This window comes from Globicephala melas, chromosome 1, assembly GCF_963455315.2.
Source record: "Globicephala melas chromosome 1, mGloMel1.2, whole genome shotgun sequence".
Lineage (NCBI taxonomy): Eukaryota > Metazoa > Chordata > Mammalia > Artiodactyla > Delphinidae > Globicephala > Globicephala melas.
The window spans coordinates 24,248,729-24,270,001 of NC_083314.1; the positions used below are offsets into that span (position 1 = coordinate 24,248,729).

Genomic DNA, 21,273 nt, shown 5'->3' on the forward strand with positions numbered 1-21,273 from the left:
ATTTCGTAGTTATTATGAAATCTGAGAATGATACCAGATGTTTCCTAAATATATAGAGACATGATAAGTTGAGGCAGAACTCTTTAATATTCTTTGGTGATTCTATTTTTGTTGAATACCAAAAGTGTCACTCACAGCCACGCATCCCTCCATGCTGTCCCATTTTCAGTGGTTTCAGGATGATCAGGTATGTATCCTATAGCACCAAGGCAGAGCATAAGGGAGATGGTTCAGAGGCAGTAGTGTTCCCTGCCATTTGATTGATACAAGACTCTAGCAGTTTTTGTTTTTCAGTGACTGCTGGAACTGTTATGCTCCCAATTATTCCGTTTCATTTAGCACTTAACACATTTAGCCTGTGTACTAGATGATGTATGGCAGTGCTACTTAAAGTGCGGTCTAGTAAGATTGATGCCAGTTCCCAGTTTATGGTCTACAACAAGATAGCAGCTTCTGTTAGAATATATATCAGTAGCCTTTTTTGAAAGTCAGCTGAGCTAATCAGTGAAGTAATTGATTGATTGACCTTCTGGCATAAACTCCTTATCTCATTGCAAGACTGGACACATTGTATATCAGCACTTTGAGCAGCACTGTTGCAGAGCAGGGGTCTCCAACCCCGGGGCTGCGGACCGGTACCGGTTAGGAACCGGGCCGCACAGCAGGAGGTGAGTGGCGGGCGAGCAAGTGAAGCTTCATCTGTCGCTCCCCATCGCTCGCATTACTGCCTGAACCATCCCCCCTCATCCGTGGAAAAACTGTCTTCCACGAAACTGGTCCCTGGTGCCAAAAAGGTTGACTGCTGTTATAGAGAATACCAAAAAAGTTGCAGCTTCAGTTATCAAGAAGTAGTAAGGGTAATTTACTAAGATTAACCCACATAAAATGTGATAATTTAAGGCGTTGTAAATGGTTCATTGATTTATAAGTCTTGAGAGTGACTTCACAAACCACCCACAAAAATCAGTATCATGATAGTCACCTCTCATACATTGAACTCAATCAGATGCTTCACTTTTGAGAAGAGAAATCCTGATAAACTGTGATCTTTGCCAGGCCTTCATGGAAAAAGAGGGAGAAACAGTACAAAAGGATTATCAAGATTGTTTTGTTGTTTAATTCTAAGGTTTTTAAAATTTTATTGAAAACTAATATTTATTGTAATGGGTTTGATGGATAATCACAACAATGGCAAATCAAAAGAGCCATCATCAGTAACAATCTAGGTGAATATTCACCATCCTTGGCAAGCTAGTTCCTTTTTAAATGTAAACTTATTTGGTTGTGGGTTCTTAGTTATCCTTACTATAAATATTGTGATTGAGTTAAGTCTTACAAATATACCTACAAATAAATGTGTATATATTCCAAATACATACTTTTTCTTGAATTTACTTTACAGTTTGTCCAGTTTAAAAAATCAGCATGCTTCAGTTGGCTTTAGGGAAAGGCCAGCTCAGAATAGAAAGGGACCACTGTCAGCATCTTTCCAGAACACTTATCAAGTGAATTAACGCAGGTCACACTGGTCTCCGATTTTGAGGCATTTATCATGTGCTTTCCAGTTAGCAATAAAATATTGAATCTGATTCTACTGAGTATATGGGGGAAATGTCTATAATATTTGATAGATTTATTTGAAGAATGTGGCCACAGATAATTAAAAATTGGCCTAAGTGTAATTTATACTGACCAGCATTTTAAGATCATTTTATTTGTAGTTTAAGGTCATGCCATTGTATTCAACAAAAAAAATTTAGAAAATAGGAAAAACAAATACAGCATTACTTGTTTCTAAATTCACTTGTAAATTATTTAGTATTATTCTGGATGAAGTTGCATGGTATTTTCTCTGAACCTCAGTTTTCATGAACAAAATGAAAAGTAAGAATTGGGTAAAGCAGGTTAGAGCAGATGGAATCTTCTTACACACTAAAGTATATATTTCAATTTCTAAAGGAAAATCCTCACCCCGAAGTCCAAGGTACCTGTTTTAGACGAAGGACTAGTATCTGTTGAAAGCTGTACCTCTACAATTAGAGCAGGTAACAATAAATGTATGTATTATTTTGACTTTAGAATTATTTCATTTTAGTGTTGTGTCTAAAGAGTGTTCTATTCTTAGGACAAAAGAATCTGAATAATAATCCAGACTTTGTTATCTCAGTTATTCTCCAGTTGTTTCCCCAGCTAAAAATAGAATTCTGAGGAGGTATGTTAGCTACACAGTGGGTTGCTTATAAAACACTCTTTGGTTCTCATAGTGGAAGTCTTAGAATAGCTTTTGTGGACATATTTAAAGAAGAGCAAAGTAAATTACCAGTCCCCAGCCAGACTGCACACCTGCTTTTTGATCTTCTGAGATTCAGTTATATATACAGGGAAACTTCCATATTTATTCTGTGTTTGTGGTAACATATAGCCAAGATTGGCTTATTATTATTAGAAAATAATCTCAAATGACTGAATTTGCTCCAGGGAAAATGAACAGATACATGGAATTTGTTTTTTTTGTTTTTTTTGTTTTTGAGTGCCTCCTCTCAGACCCTGACTATACAGAGATGAGGAACATATATTTTCCTCATTGAACTCACAGTTGGGTTTAGGGAAAGCAGACACCTTGAATGCCTGTGCCTAGAACTTGTCTAAGCATTTCACGTGAGGTCTTGTCTAAGCATTTCACATATGGTGTTGACACTGTCTGACTCTAGAGCTCATGTTCTTAACCGTTATATCCTTCTGCCTGTCACATTATGAATAGGGCTTAGGACAAGTTTGAGTAGACCTGTTCTCCCCCCACCCCACCTCGCCCATTAAGAATGTAATATATATTTACTGTAAAATAATCAGGAAATCATAGTCTCACATATAAAGTAAAAATCCCCATAACCCAGTTACCCAGTTTAAGAATCTATTATTAAGAAAGTGTCTTTTCCCTGAGTTTTTTTCCTGTGCATTTTTTTTCCCAGTATGTTGAAAGAGGAGGTAAGTGTGGTGGATGGAGAATACCAAGGATTTAAACAGACTGCTTGGGTTCATAACCCTGTTCTGCACTTACTATGTATAAGACTATGAGCTATACTCCTGTTTCTTTGTCTATAAAATTTAATAGCTTTCACTGTTAATAAAAGCTCAGTAAATGTTAGCTATTATAAATTATTAACAATTAAATTTATTATAATCAACAACTTTTTTCACTTAACAGTGTATTTAAGATATTTTTCCATGTCATTAATACAGATTAATTCTGTTTTTTTTAGTGGCTATAATAGTATTTCATAGTATGGATGTTCTGTGGTATGCTTAACTAATTGCTGATTGGTGAACAGTTTGAGCTGATGACCATTTTTGTTTGTTTTGCTGTCTCATTTCTGCAGTGAATATTATTGTGTATGCATCTTTGCACAGTCTGTGTCAGTGTTTCTTTTGAGCAGATTCCTAAACGTGGCCTTGCTGGGTCAAGGAGTGTGCACAGATTTTTAATATTTTATTGTTTTCGCCAGTAAAGGTTGTTTAAAGAGGAAGGTGAAAGATGAGAAATTTTTCTTTATGATCCCCCCCAATTTATTTAAGTGGTAGAATATGTGGCCATTTGGATGCTTTCTGCCAAAAGGGAAATATCTAGTCCTTTTCACAGCCAGATCAAAGCCCAGATTGCATGTCCCTCATGTAATTCTGTAACGGCTCAACAAGAATAGCTGGTTGTCTAGTAGTCACCTGGTGAACATAATTTTCAGATTAATAAGGAACAAACACATCTGAGCTCCTCAGAGCAGTTTATCGTTTCACAGTAAGGGCAAGAATTATATTCTAGTTGAGAAAAACCAAAGTTGTCATTTTTAAATGTAAAATTTATCTTCTGTGTTTTATTTTTGTGGAAAGCAAATATGTATTGTTTAAACTGAGTGATTGGATACTGATGAAACAGGAGTGATATGTAAATCCTCATAGGCTTTTCCTCTTTTAAGATGTTAGAAATTTTTTGGCACTATGACAGTTTTTCAAGGAAACATTAAGTGCAATGCAGCCTTTTCCCTTCTGTTTGCTTCCCCAGTTGTGTATATATCTTTTTTTGTTTGTAGCTTAAAATATGGAAGATTAACTCTCATTTTTCTTTCAGCTATGGCTGATGTTCTTGGTGATGGTGGAAGCTCTGGGCTTGTTATCTCTGAAGGCCCTATTATCTCTGAACATAGGCTTGACCAGGAAACAGCACTGAACTTAAAAGAAGATCATGAAATAGAAGTTGATGTACTAAAAGCAAGTGTTGACTTACCAGAAGAAAAGCCTCCAATTTCTGATGATTCTCCTGATACTCAAGAAATTCATGTAAAAAAAATAATTTTTCATTTCTTTGTCAGTCAGTTTTGGTTTAGTTAGGTTTCAAACCATAGTTCAAATCTAATGTATTCATTTATTTGACTACTATATGAAAACCTCTTTATAAAAATCTGTGTTCAAAAAAGTATATAAATATATTGTGGAATTACGGAGCACATCCTTTAAGTAAGAAATTGTTTTTCATGAAAACCAAAAGGCTGTGTTAAAGAAGTCACAATTTTAATAATTTAATTTTTGCTCAGTATCCGGTTCAAATGAAAGTTCTTTTAGCCATAAGAAAACAGATATTGGTTACTCTAGAGACATGTGTGACATTGAAACTATCCAGAGCGTATATTTGAGAATAATTGAGTACAGTTAAATAGGATTCTTTCCCACCCCCCACCCTCCCCACCCCCCCATTCATACTTGTGGGAAAATGCTGTTCTGCTGGCTGGGGTTTAACTTCTTAGACGTTCCAGAAAGGTGGGGGCTTTTTTGTGTGTGTGGAGGGGGGTTGGTATTTAATATGACTTACATTTCCTAAAATTCCACCAAATCTCTTTTATTATCAACAGGCAACTTTTATATGATACATGAATTTAAGATGAAGAAAAATCACCTCTTCTAATTATTTATAGAGATGTGATTGTATAATATTTGGGAGGTTTAACTCATAGAAATGTCATGGTTATCCATATTCAGTTTCATGAGTATTGTCACCGTGAGTTAGATGGATAAAGTCCCTGTTCCTTCAGCTGGGAAGCTAACACAATTTGTGGGCATGGTGTAAATGGGAATCCTCATTTCTGGGCATTTCCAGTCTTTCATTTCACTGAATGTTTGGGGAGTGGGAAAATGTCATTGTTTAGGTGGGTGGTAATGTTCTACCTTCTTGGTCAGGAGATCTCTCTGTTACTTTCTGCCTCCTCCTTTTTCTCCCCTTCCCTTACCAAAAGGTAAATGCAAGGAGCATTCCTTCTTCCACCAAACCCTTGCAAGAGAGGTACTGAACTTGAAAGCCTTAGGAATTTCATGGTTTATGCAGCCCCAGCAAAGGGAAGAGGATTGAGTCTAGCCCAAGGGAGCTTATGTAGGTGAATTCTTCTTCAACCTTATGGGGATCATGCTGTTTAGAAAAAGTGTGGTTAGTTAGGTAATTTGGGGATTATCATTAAAACACAGTTTGGGGGTTGTTTCTTTTTCTCCAGTTAATTTTTCTTTCCTTGGGTGAGAATAGAATAAGTCCTTAATTATCACAACTGTTAGCATCATAATAATTTTTAAGGTTTTGTTAAGACTGTCTTTTTTAGCCAGGGAAATGTAGAATTCTACTTTTAATTCCATTCAGACTCTCAATCTTTTTCTATCTAGTTATTTTGACTGAGTGAGAAAGTCTAATTGCTTAAATGGATATTTTATAAAGTAAACCCATAAGTACATGCCATATCAAATGTAGTTTATGTTTAACAATTCATACACCGAGGGAGAGGTGGTCATGAAAAAAATTTATGCTTTAGGTTAAAATAAATGTATACATTAACAGTCTCTTATCTTTAATTCATTTTAGGTAATTGAACATGAAAAGCTTGAAGTTCAAGATTCAGGACAAGAGGCTAGGAATCTTTCATTTAGTGAGTTGTATCCCTCAGGAACTCTTAAGCTTCGATACAATTTTGATACCATTGAGCAACAGTTTTGTGACTTACCTGATAACAAAGACTCTGCTGAGTGTGACATTGCTGAAGTAGATGGGGAACTTTTTGTGCCACAGAGCAACTTTACCTTGATTTTGGAAGGTGAAGAAGGAGAAGTAGAGACAGGTGATTCTGCAGCATCTAATGTGCTAGCTAAAGCAGCTAATGCAGCCACTGAGGAAAAACATGTATACAGTGGGGAAAATGATAATCACGGACATGTTGCAAATTTGCCATCTGTCATAACTAGTGATCAGGAGTCCCAAAGGGTAGAGACATTACCATATGTGCCTGAACCAATTAAAGTAGCAATCGCAGAAAATTTATTAGATGTAATTAAAGACACAAGAAGTAAAGAAATTACTTCAGATACAATGGAACAGTCCATTCAAGAAAACATACCTTTAATAAGCCAAAAGGTAATGTGTTCCACCAAGTTAGCCAAATCTACATTTAAGACTGTTCAGGAAACGAGTACGGTGACTATAAATGTCAGCGAGGTTAATGACATGATTTCCTCCAGAACTCGCAACAGAGGACGTGTCCAAAACCTGAATGTCAAATCGGCACAACAGGAAGAGTCAGCAGATGTTGCTACTCCTGAGATGCTGGGACTTTCAGTTATGAAGAAAACTAGGAAAACAAAAGAAATTTCAGGGGCTTTTGAAAGTGCCTGTTCTGATGATAAAGGAATATCTCATAACCAGCAAATACCTCAAAATTCTATTACTCCTAGGAGAGGAAGGAGAAAAAAAGAAATTAATCAAGACACTTTAGAAAATATTAATTCTGTGGAACCAGAATTACAGGTTACTCCAGGTAGGGAATTAAGAAGTTTAAAATCATCTCAGCTGTTGGAACCAGCAACTGAAGAAACTTCTTTTAGAAAAGAAGTTAAGCTTTCATCTGTTACAAAAAGGACTCCTAAACGAATTAAAAAACCTCTCGAAAATCAGGAAAGTGTTGAAGTTATAAATGATCTGAAAGTCAGTAAAGTATCAAGTCCTAGCAGAAGTACCAGGAAATTGAGAAGTTCTAATTTGGAAACTTCTAAAAATACAGGATATAAACAAGGTGGGGAGTCCATTGAAGAGCAACTGCCAATTCAACATAGTAAAAGGGTTAAAAAGAAAGAAGTTAGTGCGTCAGATGTAATAGAAGATTCCAAACTTGGTTCATCCCAGTTGACTCTTCAAGCAGAATTTGATACTCCTGCTACACCTAGGAAACGTGGTAGACCAAGAAAAATTAATCCATCTGAAGATGTAGACTCTAAGGCTGTTAAGGAAGCAAGAAGTCTCAAGAAGAGAGAAGGTCTCGGCATCCAAAGGAAATCTACAAGAAACACCCCAGCTAAAAGTGAAAATGCTGATGTTGGCAAACCAGCTTTAGAAAAATCAGTTTTAGTGCCAAATGAGGAACTTGTTACAGCGATGAGCTCTAAGAAGAAGCTTACAAAAAGGACTGAAAACCAAAGCCAAAAACGTTTATTACGCTCAATATCAGAAAAATGCATAGATGAAGAAATGACAGACGAACCAAATGACCGAGAAGAAAAATTGCTTGCCACAGTTGCTTTGACTAGATCTTCCCATAGCACAAGGACTAGATCTAGCAAGACCATCTTGTTGCCAGACCTTTCTGAACCAAAAAATGAGTCTTTTTTATTTTCTTCTCCTGTGTCAAAGGTTCCAAGGAAAGAGAAAGGTACTTTTATTTCTTTTCAAAGCATAATTTTCATCTCATTCAAAGTCTTCAGTTTAAAAAAAATTCTGTTGGTTCGAACATGATTAGATTTTGTGTTAAGGCACTAATGGATTATTTCTTCTAAAAATGATTTGTAGTTGCAGGGAATTCCTCCCCCTTCAAAAAACAAAAACCGATTTTGATCTTTTGATAGTAAAATTTAAATATTTTATATTTTAAAGTTTATTTTTAGGTTCAAGAATTTCTGTTTCACCATGACTTTTTAAATCCTATAATTCACTTGACATAGGTTTAATTTTTTAGAATAGTATTATTTCTCTTCATTCTGCCCTTATATCTTGTGACTTAATTTTGGTTTCTCCCCAGATAGAACCATCATTTTTGGCTCATATCCCAGGTGATGTCCACAACTTCAAATTGTTTTGAAGGGAAACAGCAGTAGAATTCTATTGATTACAATACAGAAATTATTTAAATCCATATTCCCTATTGTCTATGAACTGGCAAGGCTACATGCCCAACCTCCCTCACTGACGATAAGTGAGCTAATGATTGTACTGTTTGGTTGGTATAGTTCATACCTTCTCAACAGGAGTGATGTCTCTCCCAAAAGGGTGAAAATATCTTACTCTTTTTTATGTATAAGGCAGAGATATACATAAAGTACATAAACAGATATACAGTATTATCTGTGCTATTAAGATTTCTTGCGGGGTGGGGGGAATTCAGTGAGGGAGACAATTAAGGAAAAAGGTCTAAAAAGGTGCTGATAAAGATTAGGGACTTGTAAGTAAAGTAGGTATCTTTGTTGTTCTACTAAACTTTTTTAAACTATTGCATGCATTTTTAAATGCATTAGTGAACATCCTATATAGTTGCTTCCTGACTTGGGGAAGGCCAAGAGAAAGATAAGTCATTTAAAAACCTGCAAACTGAAATTTTCTGTCTTCAACATTCACTGTGTAAAAACCTCTTTAAGTATATTGTATTCATGAAGTCCAGTTGTTATATTTACATAGCACAAGCCCAGGAAAGGGCCTTTTGCCATAGAATTGATCATTTGACCAAAAAATGATCTGTAGTTATAGGAGATTTTGGTAGTACTGTATAATCCAGTTTTTTCATGCTGTTGGGAAAGTGTGGTTATGCTTATACTTGGCATGGAGGAAAATGAAATGACCAAATGTGTGAGATTTTAGCTGACTTTACTAAGCTGCTATTTTAGATAAAAGTTAAAATGAAAAAGAACAGTGAGTGGTAGAAGAATGTCATTAACAATTCTTTTATACTTTTCTAATGACTTTTAGAGTATAGTAAACACAAAATTTGGGGGTTCTTTTGGTAGAGCATAGCCAAATATCTCTGATTCTGATATTTGTTATCTTTACATAGTCGTCATCTGTATACATGTTAGCTATAACTTTTTTCTGTAATAAAAATAATATATGCCTGCCACAGAAAATTAGAAATTAAAAGTATTTAGTCAACTAGAGGACCAGTAACCACTGTTCACATTTTCTTGTATATCCTTCTAGTTGAATATATAGTTTGTTTTTTATAAAACCCAACAAACTACGGTTTGTGTATAGATATATATACTGCTCCTCCCACCTCCTACTTATTTCATGAGCATTTTTCCTCAAAACCCTGAGTGTTCGTGGTTTTGTATTTTTTTGTTTGTGTTTTACACATGGATAGAGTCCACGTGTGGCATTTCGTCTCACTTATGTGCCGCAGATCACTCAAGCATTCTCCTGCCAGGTATTTGAATTGTCTTCAGATTTTCTGGTATTAACAATAAGCATCTTCTAGTATGAGGTTAGAGAGAGGTTAGATAAGAAATTTGGGACTGAGATTTCTCACTTCTGCCACGTACTAGCTGGGCAGAAAATCATTTAACCTTTCTGAATCTTGTTTTCTCATCTTTACAGTGTGGGTAATAATGCCTACTACGTAGGGTTCTTGTGAGTATTGAGTATTCACTACTTTTTGTTAATTAACACCATCATTAGTTTCCTTTCTTATTTTGCCCTCAGATTACAGTTTCTGCACTCTTACAATACCTTCTGTCCCTTGTGCCTATTCAACTTGCATTTAAAAAAAAAAAAAACTCCTTCAAGGAGGGGTGGGCGGTACAGAGAAGAGTGGATACAGAAATCATTAGAAAGCTGGAGGCCACCCTCTATTTAATTGAAACATGTCGAAGAAACAGATATCATAGAATCACTAACTAAAAAGAATGTAAAGCTTTACATTTCAATAGATTTTCTCAAATTCCATTACTCAGCAGCAGATATTTAAGAAGGGTTTGCTGTATACCTGAGTCTATACTAGGCTATACATTCACCAGTTCGTTTGATTCTCAGTATAACCCACTGTAGTACAGGTACTATTATTCCTTCTTTCCACAATGAGGAAATTGAAATTCAGTGAAACTGAGCACCCACATCACCCAGGTAATGAATAAATAGTGATGTCTTGGAGCCGATTCCTGCTGGCTAGTGAGAGCCAGTTGTTAAATATTCAGGAATTTTGTGAGCCAGCTATGGAACATTTATAGCACAGAAATAAGCAAATGCTGTAAATCAGAGTTGCGTTTTTTGTTGGTGGTGGTTTTTCCTTCCCAGAAAGCTGTTTACCAGTACATTATTGGGTTTGAATCTATAGGACTTTTGAACTTCTTAGGCCTTAAGTAGCACTGGCCACCAAAACTTACCCTCAGGAAGCTTACCGAAGTACGCAAGGAGTTGAAAGTATAATAAAGTCTTGTCTGGCTAATAGAAGCGTATGGAAGGAATGGTGGGGCCGAACATTTTTGTGCGTGATAATGTATTTTTGTATTTCCTTCTTTATTCCTTTGGGTGCAGTGGGGAACTGTAGGTGAAAAATATGAGCTGGTCTTTGAAAAGCCGAAGAAGCTGTTGCTCCTGGTAGCCTGGAAAAAGAAAAATAGAATGTATCATTTTCATAGAGCATAGATTTATTTGCCTGTATCTTAACTGCAAAAGAGAGGAGTTACCACCAGTGCCACTTATGCCACTTATCAGCTGGGAGCAGAGATGACTTTTATTTCTGACCCTCTTTTGTTAAAAATCACATGCTTTACAGAATTTGATACCTTATAGAACTCTTGATTGTCCCGGTAGGTGAAATATCATTGAACTATAATTTGGGAATTTTATTCCAAAGATTTGTAAATTATATTCCTGAAATAATAACATTATAACATGCAAACATCCATAAAGCACTTACCATATATTAACATTATTCTAATCTTTAATCTCCACAGTAACTTTAAAGGGCCATTTTGAATCTCATTTTATAGAAACTGAGGCAGAGACAGGTTTAGGTAACTTGCTTTTTGTCCCACAGCTAATAAATCCAGAAGCTAGGATTTAATTTCTGGCAGACTGGTTCAACTGCACCATGCCACTTCCATAATTACATTGCTAAACTGCCATTAATATGGAGACTCTATAGTAAAAACGGGAAGAATCTGTGATGAAGTGTGTGATTTTTTTTTTTTTTTTGCGGTACACGGGCCTCTCACCGCTGTGGCCTCTCCCGTTGCCGATCACAGGCTCCGGATGCGCAGGCTCAGCGGTCATGGCTCACGGGCCCAGCCGCTCCGCGGCATGTGGGATCCTCCCGGACCGGGGCACGACCCCGTGTCCCCCGCATCGGCAGGCGGACTCTCAACCACTGCGCCACCAGGGAAGCCCGATAAATATTTTTAATTACATACTTTCAAGTAATTCTTAATTAAACCATTTCTATTTGTCTATGGAAAATCTTCCTATCAGCCTGTTTTTTCTGTATTGTTACTTTCTGTTTGCTTTTTTCCTGTTATGCTGTGGACTTTTCTGTTGTTCCCCTTGCGTGGAACAACTGGCTCAGAATAAGCTGAAAGGAAAGAAGGTTTGAGTCTCTTCTTTGTAAATAAAATTACTTTTAAAAATAAAAACCTTGCCTCTGGAAAAGTAGGAATTATGAAGCAAAGTAGCTCAGGTTACACAGGGCAGGCATACCTGGGAGATATTTGCAGATTAGGTTCCTTACTATCACAATAAAGCAAATATCACATTAAAGCAGGTCACGCAATTTTTTTGGTTTCCCAGTGCATGTAAAAGTTATGTTTACACTATACTGTAGTCTTTTAAGTGTGCAATAGTCTTTTTTAAATGTTCATACTTTAATTATAAAATACTTTATTGCTAAAAACTGCTAACCATCATCTGAACTTTAAGCGAGGCTAATCTTTTTGCGATAGTAACATCAAAGATCACTGATTACTGTAACAAATATAATAGTAATGAAAAAGTTTGAACTACTGGGAGAATTACCAAAAATGTGACAGAGACATGAAGTGAACAAATGCTATTGGACAAATGGCACTGATAGACTTGCCACAAACCTTCATTTTGCCATACCATATTTCAAACCTTCAAATATGCCATACCTCTTTTTATTGTGCTTTGCGTTATTGCCCTTAACTGCACTTCACAGATCTTGCTTTTTGTTGCAAGTTGAATTTATATGTCTCTATACATAAAATAGATATATATAAATAGATATACAGTGTTTTGTTCTTTCTTTCTACCTTTCTTTAGCTAAAAAAATAGAGGCTCCTGTGCAGCTGCAAGAATTAGTTTCGGATTTATCTTCTCAATTTGTCTTCTCACCTCCTACTTTAAGGACCAGGCGGAAAAACACATCTAATACATCCAAACTTGTAGCTGAACTGGTAAGAAATGCATGATTTTATTTGCATGTGTATTTAAACATGCTTTTTATTTTTTTAAGCAATGCTTCCTACATAAACTTCTTTAAAAAAGAGCAGACATTTATACTATTAAGTCCAAAATAGTCTTTTCTGCACTTTGGGGGATACTACCTTTAAGACAGATTGGTATGTTACTCGTGGTTTATTATTGGCAGCTGCAGTTTAAATTACCTATTAGGGGAAGGGTTTTTAAATTGTAGTGTCCCACCATAATTATCTGGATGTATTTATTTAAAATGTAGGTCCCTGACCCCCCTGGAGTGTCATCCACAGACCACACTTGGAGAGAGAGTGTTTCAGAACTGACTAGTTGCATGTAACTCTAAAATAAAAATAGTTCAGGGATTGAATGTGAGCATGATACCCTTATATTTACCAGTTTTAATTCATAGTATGTCTTGAATTATCTGCTGTGAGCCAGTTACTATACAAGGACAAAGGCACAAAAATAATTCAGGCAGATTCCTTGTTTTTCAGGAGTTCAGTTTAATTGAAGAGGCAAAAATACAGATAATTATTGCACAGCATGATAAGAATCATTTATACCCAGATAACCCTGTAGGCCCTGTAGGTAAAGGAGATGGGCATTGCTGGAGGAGAAGACAGCAGATGCAAAGGCACAGAAGCCTGGTGATGCATGAGGAAGGGGGTGGGGCTGTTCACAAACTAGCAAATAGCCATGTGCATGCTTTAAGTAGTTTCGGTGAAAAGGGAATTCTAGGGAGGAAAAATAGTCACTGGTGGCCTAATTTTTATGCCGCGAGAGCCTGGATTTGGACAGAGTCAATAGAACAAAAGGGCAGGGGACAATGGAAACATTCCAGAATAAAATTGATAAGACTTGGAGATAACAATGTGTGGGGATAAGGGATAATGAGCTGTCCTAGATGACCAAGGTTTCTACCAAAAAATATAAGGAGTCCATTTGATATTTGTTAAGTTTAAATTCATTTAGCACTGTTTGGCTATATTCCTTGACTCAGGGTGGAACTTCTTAGTTTAGATTTCAATTGTTTAATTACATAAAGTTCATCTTTTAAAATTTTTAACCTATAGGAAGATGATGCTCAATCAATTGAAACTGTGGCAAAGCAACAAGTGAAAAGAACCAAGACTGCAAAAACAAAACAAGCAAGCAAGTAAGACTTTTTCTATGCTATTATTTTTTTCCGTTTTGTTTCTTAAAATTAGAGAAGACTCTTAACTTAAAAAGAGAAATTAAGCTTATCAGAAAAGGGTAATTCTTAGGGGCATTTATCTGCACTGGCTCTGTGTAATTGTTAGATTTCACTGCAGAAGGTGGCTTTCTTATATAGCATGAAAGCCCATTCATTCGTCCTTTTTAAAGAAGGGTATCACCTCACACCAGTCAGAATGGCCGTCATCAAAAAACCTACAAACAGGGCTGCCCTGCTGGCGCAGTGGTTGAGAGTCCGCCTGCCGATGCAGGGGATACAGGTTCGTGCCCCGGTCCGGGAAGATCCCACATGCTGCGGAGCTGCTGGGCCCGTGAGCCATGGCCGCTGAGCCTGCGCTTCCGGAGGCTGTGCTCCGCAACGGGAGAGGCAACAACAGTGAGAGGCCCGCGTACCGCAAAAAAAAACCAAAACCTACAAACAATAAATGCTGGAGAGGGTGTGGAGAAAAGGGAACCCTCTTACACTGTTGGTGGGAATATAAATTGATACAGCCACTATGGAAAACGGTATGGAGATTCCTTTAAAAACTAAAAAAGAACTACATATGACCCAGCAATCCCACTACTGGGCCATATACCCAGAGAAAACCATAATTCAAAAAGACACATGCACCCCAGTGTTCATTGCAGCACTATTTACAGTAGCCAAGTCATGGAGGCAACCTAAATGCCCATCAACAGAGGAATGGATAAAGAAGATGTGGTACATATATACAACAGAATATTACTCAGCCATAAAAAGAAATGAAATTGAGTTATTTGTAGTGAGGTGGATGGACCTAGAGTCTGTCATACAGAGTGAAGTAAGTCAGAAAGAGAAAAACAAATATTGTATATTAACGCATGTATGTGGAATCTAGGAAAATGATATAGATGACCTTAATTGCCAAGCAGAAATAGAGAGACAGACGTAGAGAACAAATGTATGGATACCAGGGGGAAAGGGGGGCAGTGGGAGGAATTGGGAGATTGGGATTGACATATATACACTACTGATACTATGTATAAAGTAGACAACTGATGGCAACATACTGTATAATACAAGGATCTCTACTTAATGCACTGTAGTGTCCTAAATGGAGGGGATGTATGTATATGTATGGCTGATTTATTTTGCTGTGCAGTAGAAGGTAACACAAAAAGCAACTATACTCCAATAAAAATTAATTAAAAAGAAAAAAGAAGGGTAGTAGTAGTTGAATACCCACTGAATCTTTGTTTTTACAATGAGCTGGGGGAAGGGAGTGGGATGTTTCACCTTAGTAAAGATAGATAACTATCAGTAAAAATCGTTAAAAACTTTTTAAAATTCTATGATTATTTCACTATTAGCGATTAAAATTTCATCCATGGGGAAATTACTCCATTTCAGATATATTTTGCTTAAGTTGAATTTCATAAAAGTACAAAGTAATCAATCCATTTTATCTTACTTTAGAAACTGATTTAACGAAAGCTTTTGACTATAATAACACTACATATAAATTGGCTTTCTGTATATGTGGAAAACTTCATATTATGAAAATATATACACAGTTGCTAATTGCTGGTGTTTGAGAATTGTCGTTTCTCATACATCTCATTATGGGCCTGCTGGGCTCTCATTCCATGGACTGGCTACTGGTACTTGACCCCTCCTTGTAACCCAGCAGTATTAATACATATGAAACATTTAAATGAAAATTCAGCAGTAATTGTTTTGAGTATCCCAATCATAAAGAAAATTTCTATCATGTGAAACCTTAACTCTGCCTCTGATTAGTTTGACTAAAGTTTTATTTCACTTCTCCTTTATAAAATAAAGCACTAGAAAAGACTAATCCCTAAAATTTCTTTCAATATATTGGGAAGCCAATTACATTTTATATTATAACATGTTTATTGTTACTTAAATTAAATCTTTATTTCAGAAACACAGAAAAAGAAAGTTGGTCACCTCCTCCAGTAGAAATTAAGCTGATTTCCCCCTTGGCAAGCCCAGTTGATGGAGTAAAGAGCAAACCAAGAAAGACTGTAGAAGTAACAGGAAAAAGTCTTGGAAGGAGCAGGAAGAAATTGTCTTCTTTTCCAAAGCAAGTTCTACGCAGAAAAATGCTGTAATTTTTTTCCAGTTTTTAACGTTCACCTATTTGTAAAGTCATCAGAATTGTGTGGATTATTAAAAATCATCTAATTTGGAAGAAAAATAATTTATATAAATTATTGTAAATTTTTGTAAACAGAATGTCTTCAATAAGTAAAGTAACTCCATATGGAGTGTGATTCTTTTAGTCCAGGCAGTTTTTTCTATTTTATATATTAAGACTTCATACATTTATATAATATGTAAATATAGCTTATTATTGGAATGTTAAATAAAGTGTATACTTCACAGTAGTCTGTGTGTCTGTTAGATTTTTGAGAGGGGATTTCTGTTTTAATAATGATTTTATATGCTAGTAGGTATTGGTTCCATTTTCTGTCTCTGTGGTTAAAAGTATTAGACCAATTTTAAAATGAAGATGATCGAACTGTTTTTTTTAAGTTGCTGTTTTATAATGTATGCACTTTGCTTCTGTGATTAAGATTTCTAATCATAAATTGGGAAGGCTGTTACTGTATTGAAATTGAATTATGGGCATGTAATTTTGCCACTCTTTTGTAGTTTAACATATTTTGTGCATTCTACCTCAAATTAGTAATTTTCCAAGTAATGCATTGGTTAAATATAATGTTGGCATTTCTTGTTCAGCAAGCTTAAAGGCTGTTATCCTTCAAGTCTCTTAATTATTCAGAGACTGATTATCCAGGTTAGACTGACCGGTTCACTGCTCACTAGCAACTTCTTAAAAGGGTTTGAGTAGTCAGAAAGGAAATGTAAAATACATCTGTTTCGTGGCTATTCAGTGCACCTTGTATGTGCCTGATATTCATAGAATGAGAAGTCTGATCAAATTTTATAAAGATTCTTGCTGTGAAGGAGCTTGCTACTGAATCGCAGAAGTCCCTTAATATTCAGGTTTTAAAATGACAAATTCTCATAGGACCTCAGGCACAGAATATTGAGGATGGGTAAAGAGTGTGAGTAAATGTGGAAAAGGAAGAGAAAAACCACTGTTCTCTGCAATGTGACTGTGCAATTAAGTGGTGATGCTTGATGTGGGCTATAAAATTCATCAATAAATAAGTATTGTAAAATTATAACAGGTAATTGATAGTGTGTAATGAATGGACCATTAATAATTGATTGTCTAGAAACAGACTGCTTTTGCTGGCTAAGCTTTCAGTGTTTCAGTGTGAAGCATAAGCAGTGTACTTTCTACATTATTTTTATACCAAATAACACGAATAATGGGAAAATGATGAAAATGCCTATGCCAAGTATTGACAGTGTGAGAGTGGCAGTACGAGTGCGGCCCTTCAGTCAGGTTAGTGATAAATGTTACATTGCCTTGTTGAAAGTTTGACTATGACTTTCACTTTATTAATTTTTTTAATAATGATTATCAAACTTGTATTTAAGCTGCTTGTCATTTACCGAATATTAAATTTAAATTAACTTGTTAAATGGGTAATTTAAAGATCTAAACATAATTCAGAAAACACTTCATTTCATTCGTTTGAGCGAATAGCACAATAAAAAAATTGACAAGAAAAACGTATTGTCAAGTTAATAATTTTTTAAATCAGTCCAGTTTGGTGAATATAGACATGTGCTATGTATTTTTAATAATGTCCTTTTTGCCCCTCAAAAACGATAGGTCATAAGCAAACAAATTCCCAGTTCTGAATGAACTCTGCATTTTACAGGCTTTTATGTATAATTGTATTTATATAACTTTACAGAAACACCAGTCGTTAAACAATTTATGGATTATACTCATTCTGGGACCTTTAGCAATTGGCCTATCTTTGATTATCAATGGAATAGTTGAATCTTAAGATAACTGTTAACAGTTGACCCCTTCAGCAGAGTTTTGATTGTTTGTTGTGGCTCAAACGCTGAACTAGAAACTGAGGATACAGTGTACCGTCTATGTATGTTAATAATTTATAGCAGTATGTACCGTGGTAAGGTAAATCATCTTGGCACCCAGAGAAAGATCAGGTGTAGTTCATTCTGCCTGCACAGAACTTGAAGACTTCTGGAGCTAGAAGCATTTGTGATGACCATAAAGGATAAGTAAGATTTGGATAAGAGTATGCTAGAACGGCATGCAAAGGTTTATTTGACAGTAATTAATTCTGAATGGGATACAGTGTAATGATGACCTCATATTACATCTTTTTTCCTGCTTGTACAATTTGCCGCTTCTTCTTTCTTGTCCATTAAAACAAAATACTGCTTTGCACATTTTCAGTTGGTATCAGTTCTGCCCTGTCCCTTGACATTCCTCTATATTGCAGAAAATATTTTAGCAATCAGGCAGATATATGATTAGATAACTTTATATGTATAACTAGACAACTTCAAGTGTAGCAGATATTTAAGGTTTCTAAAGTGGCATAGTTTCTCAGGGAACTGATGCAGAAAATGTCAAAGAATTAACTTGTGATCAGTAAATTAAATGTTTTGGCCAAAAGGAAATAAAACCATTTTATGACCTAACCCATCAACACATTGAAAGTTATTCCAGGGGTATTTTTCACTGGACTTTAATATCACTAAACTAACTGCAAGTTTTAAACAGTTAACAAGGATATAGAAATGGGCAGTAAAGCAGTTACATAATTATACAGCCTTTAGGTCCACTAAAAGTGATTGCATTTGATTCAAATCTACCAGCAAAGTTGGTTATCTTCGACTAGAATAGTAGCAAGGAGGAAAGAGAATGAATTCAAGAGGTGGTTTGGGGGTGAAGAGTTATGGATCACACCTGGACAACTGTTATACTGCCTTGGTGACCTAGACCCTGCCCAATTTTCTAACTTCATATCCAGTCTCTATCTTCACTGTGGGATCAGAGAACCAACTTTATGAGACTTCCTTTGTTGTAAGAAAAAGGCCGTCAGGAGCCTTTGAAGTCGGATGAACTTGGGTTCAAAACCTGACTTTATCACTTACCCACTGTGTAGCCTTCACGTTTTTAAGCTCTGAGCCTTGAATTCCTTACGTGTAAAATGGAGATATTGATATCTCACAGGGTCAGTGTTACAAACACTGGATGAAATGATCTGTAAGTTAGCACTATGCTTAACAAGACAAACTTTTAATAGTAGCTGCTATAGTTATTTTCACCATAGTATCAATATCTCTTAAATGGTTTTATTGAAATTATAATTTATATTCTATACATTTAACTCAATTTACAGTGTATAATTCAATTATTTTTAATATATTCACAGATACATGCAACCATCACCATGGTCAGATTTATTGATAGAACATATTTGGCACCTCAAAAAAGAATGTACTTTTTTTTTTTTTTTTTGAGGAAATTGTTCAGGGTCAAACACAAAGACTAAAACAAATAAAAAACAAAAGATAATGCAGGTAGCAAACAAAAATCATTATCATCATAGTTAACATTGTCAGATAAGAGAAGATACTGAATCTATGACCCAGAAATAGAATGCTAGGAACAAACTTAATCAGAGAACAAAAGTGAATTCCTACATATTTCTTTTTTTTTCATTTTATTTTATTTTGATTACCAAAGCAAAGACATTGATAAAGCAAATACAATCTGCAATAATGAATACATCTGCAATAGATGCTAAATATCATTAAATTATATAATTTAGACAGTAAATATGGTCTATTTTTGCTTCTTTCCAATAGAATACATTTGATCACATTTTTTTTTATACAGCAGGTTCTTAGTCATCAATTTTATACACATCAGTGTATGCATGTCAGTCGCAATCACCCAATTCAGCACACCACCACCACCACCACCCACTGCTTTTCCCCCTTGGTGTCCATACGTTGGTTCTCTGCATCTGTGTCTCATCTGTACCATTTTTCTAGGTTCCACATATATGCGTTAATATACGATATTTGTTTTTCTCTTTCTGACTTCACTCTGTATGACAGTCTCTAGATCCATCCACGTCTCAACAAATGACCCAATTTCATTCCTTTTTATGGCTGATTAATATTCCATTGTATACATGTACCACATCTTCTTTATCCATTCGTCTGTCGATGGGCATTTAGGTTGCTTCCATGACCTGGCTATTGTAAATAACGCTACAGTGAACATTGGGATACATGTGTCGTTTTGAATTACGGTTTTCTCTGGGTATATGCCCAGTAGTGAGATTGCTGGATCATATGGTAATTCTATTTGTAGCTTTTTAAGGAACCTCCATACTGTTCTCCATAGTGGCTGTATCAATTTACATTCCATTAACAGTGCAAGAGGGTTCCATTTTCTCCACACCCTCTCCAGCATTTGTTGTTTGTAGATTTTCTAATGATGCCCATTCTAACCGTTGTGAGGTGATACCTCATTGTAGTTTTGATTTGCATTTCTCTAATAATTAGTGTTGTTAAGCAGCTTTTCATGTGCCTCTTGGCCATCTGTATGTCTTCTTTGGAGAAATGTCTATTTAGGCCTTCTGTCCATTTTTGGATTGAGTTGTTTGTTTTTTTAATATCGAGCTGCATGAGCTGTTTATATATTTTGGAGATTAATCCTTTGTCAGGTGTTTCATTTGCAAATATTTTCTCCCATTCTGAGGGTTTTCTTCTTGTTTATGGTTTCTTTTGCTAGCAAAAGCTCTTAAGTTTAATTAGGTCTCATTTATTTATTTTTGTTTTTATTCCCATTACTCTAGGAGATGGATCAAAAAAGATCTTGCTGTGATTTATGTCAAAGTGTTCTTCCTATGTTTTCCTCTAAGAGTTTTACAGTGTCTGGTCTTACATTTAGGTCTCTAATCCATTTTGAGTTCATTTTTGTGTATTGTGTTACGGAGTGTTCTAATTTCATTCTTTTACATGTCGCTGTCCAGTTTTCCCAGCACCACTTATTGAAGAGGCTGTCTTTTCTCCATTGTATATCCTTGCCTCCTTTGTCATAGATTAGTTGACCATAGGTGCGTTGGTTTACCTCTGGGCTTTCTATCTTGTTCCATTGATCTGTGTTTCTGTTTTTGTGCCAGTACCATATTGTCTTGATTACTGTAGCTTTGTAGTATAGTCTGAAGTCAGGGAGTCTGATTCCACCAGCTCCGTTTTTTTTCCCTCAAGACTGCTTTGGCTATTTGGGGGTCTTCTGTGTCTCCATAGAAATTTTAAGAGTTTTTGTTATAGTTCCATAAAAAATGCCATTGGTAATTTGATACGCATTGCATTGAATCTGTAGATTGCTTTAGGTAGTACAGTCGTTTTCACAATATTAATTCTTCCAATCCAAGAACATAGTATATCTCTCCATCTGTTGGTATTATCTTTAATTTCTTTCATCAGTGTCTTATAGTTTTCTGCATACAGGTCTTTTGTCTCCCTGGGTAGGTTTATTCCTAGGTATTTTATTCTGTTGGTTGCAGTGGTAAATGGGATTGTTTCCTTAATTTCTCTTTCTGATCTTTCGTTGTTAGTGTATAGGAATGCAAGAGATTTCTGTGCATTAATTTTGTAT

General features: G+C 35.7%; 2 protein-coding genes across 3 annotated transcripts in view; both read left to right on the forward strand.

Annotated features, from left to right (window-relative positions):
* AHCTF1 (AT-hook containing transcription factor 1) overlaps positions 1-16,081 on the forward strand; it is an 81,956-nt gene extending 65,875 nt beyond the window's left edge. The window contains exons 31-36 of one of the 2 annotated variants that reach the window (XM_030868501.2): positions 1,960-2,057; positions 4,121-4,329; positions 5,891-7,724; positions 12,335-12,468; positions 13,564-13,646; positions 15,616-16,081. In XM_030868501.2, coding sequence (XP_030724361.1) covers positions 1,960-2,057; positions 4,121-4,329; positions 5,891-7,724; positions 12,335-12,468; positions 13,564-13,646; positions 15,616-15,805 — 2,548 coding nt within the window. In that variant the 3' untranslated portion in view covers positions 15,806-16,081. The remainder of the gene's footprint in view (positions 1-1,959; positions 2,058-4,120; positions 4,330-5,890; positions 7,725-12,334; positions 12,469-13,563; positions 13,647-15,615) is intronic. The other variant, XM_030868502.2, reaches the window with a different exon arrangement.
* Positions 16,082-17,043: 962 nt separating this feature from the next.
* The window catches only part of LOC115859539 (kinesin-like protein KIF28P), an 85,620-nt gene continuing 81,390 nt past the window's right edge, over positions 17,044-21,273 (forward strand). Inside the window, exon 1 of the mRNA XM_030868599.2 lies at positions 17,044-17,112. Within this exon, the coding sequence (XP_030724459.2) occupies positions 17,044-17,112 (69 nt within the window). The remainder of the gene's footprint in view (positions 17,113-21,273) is intronic.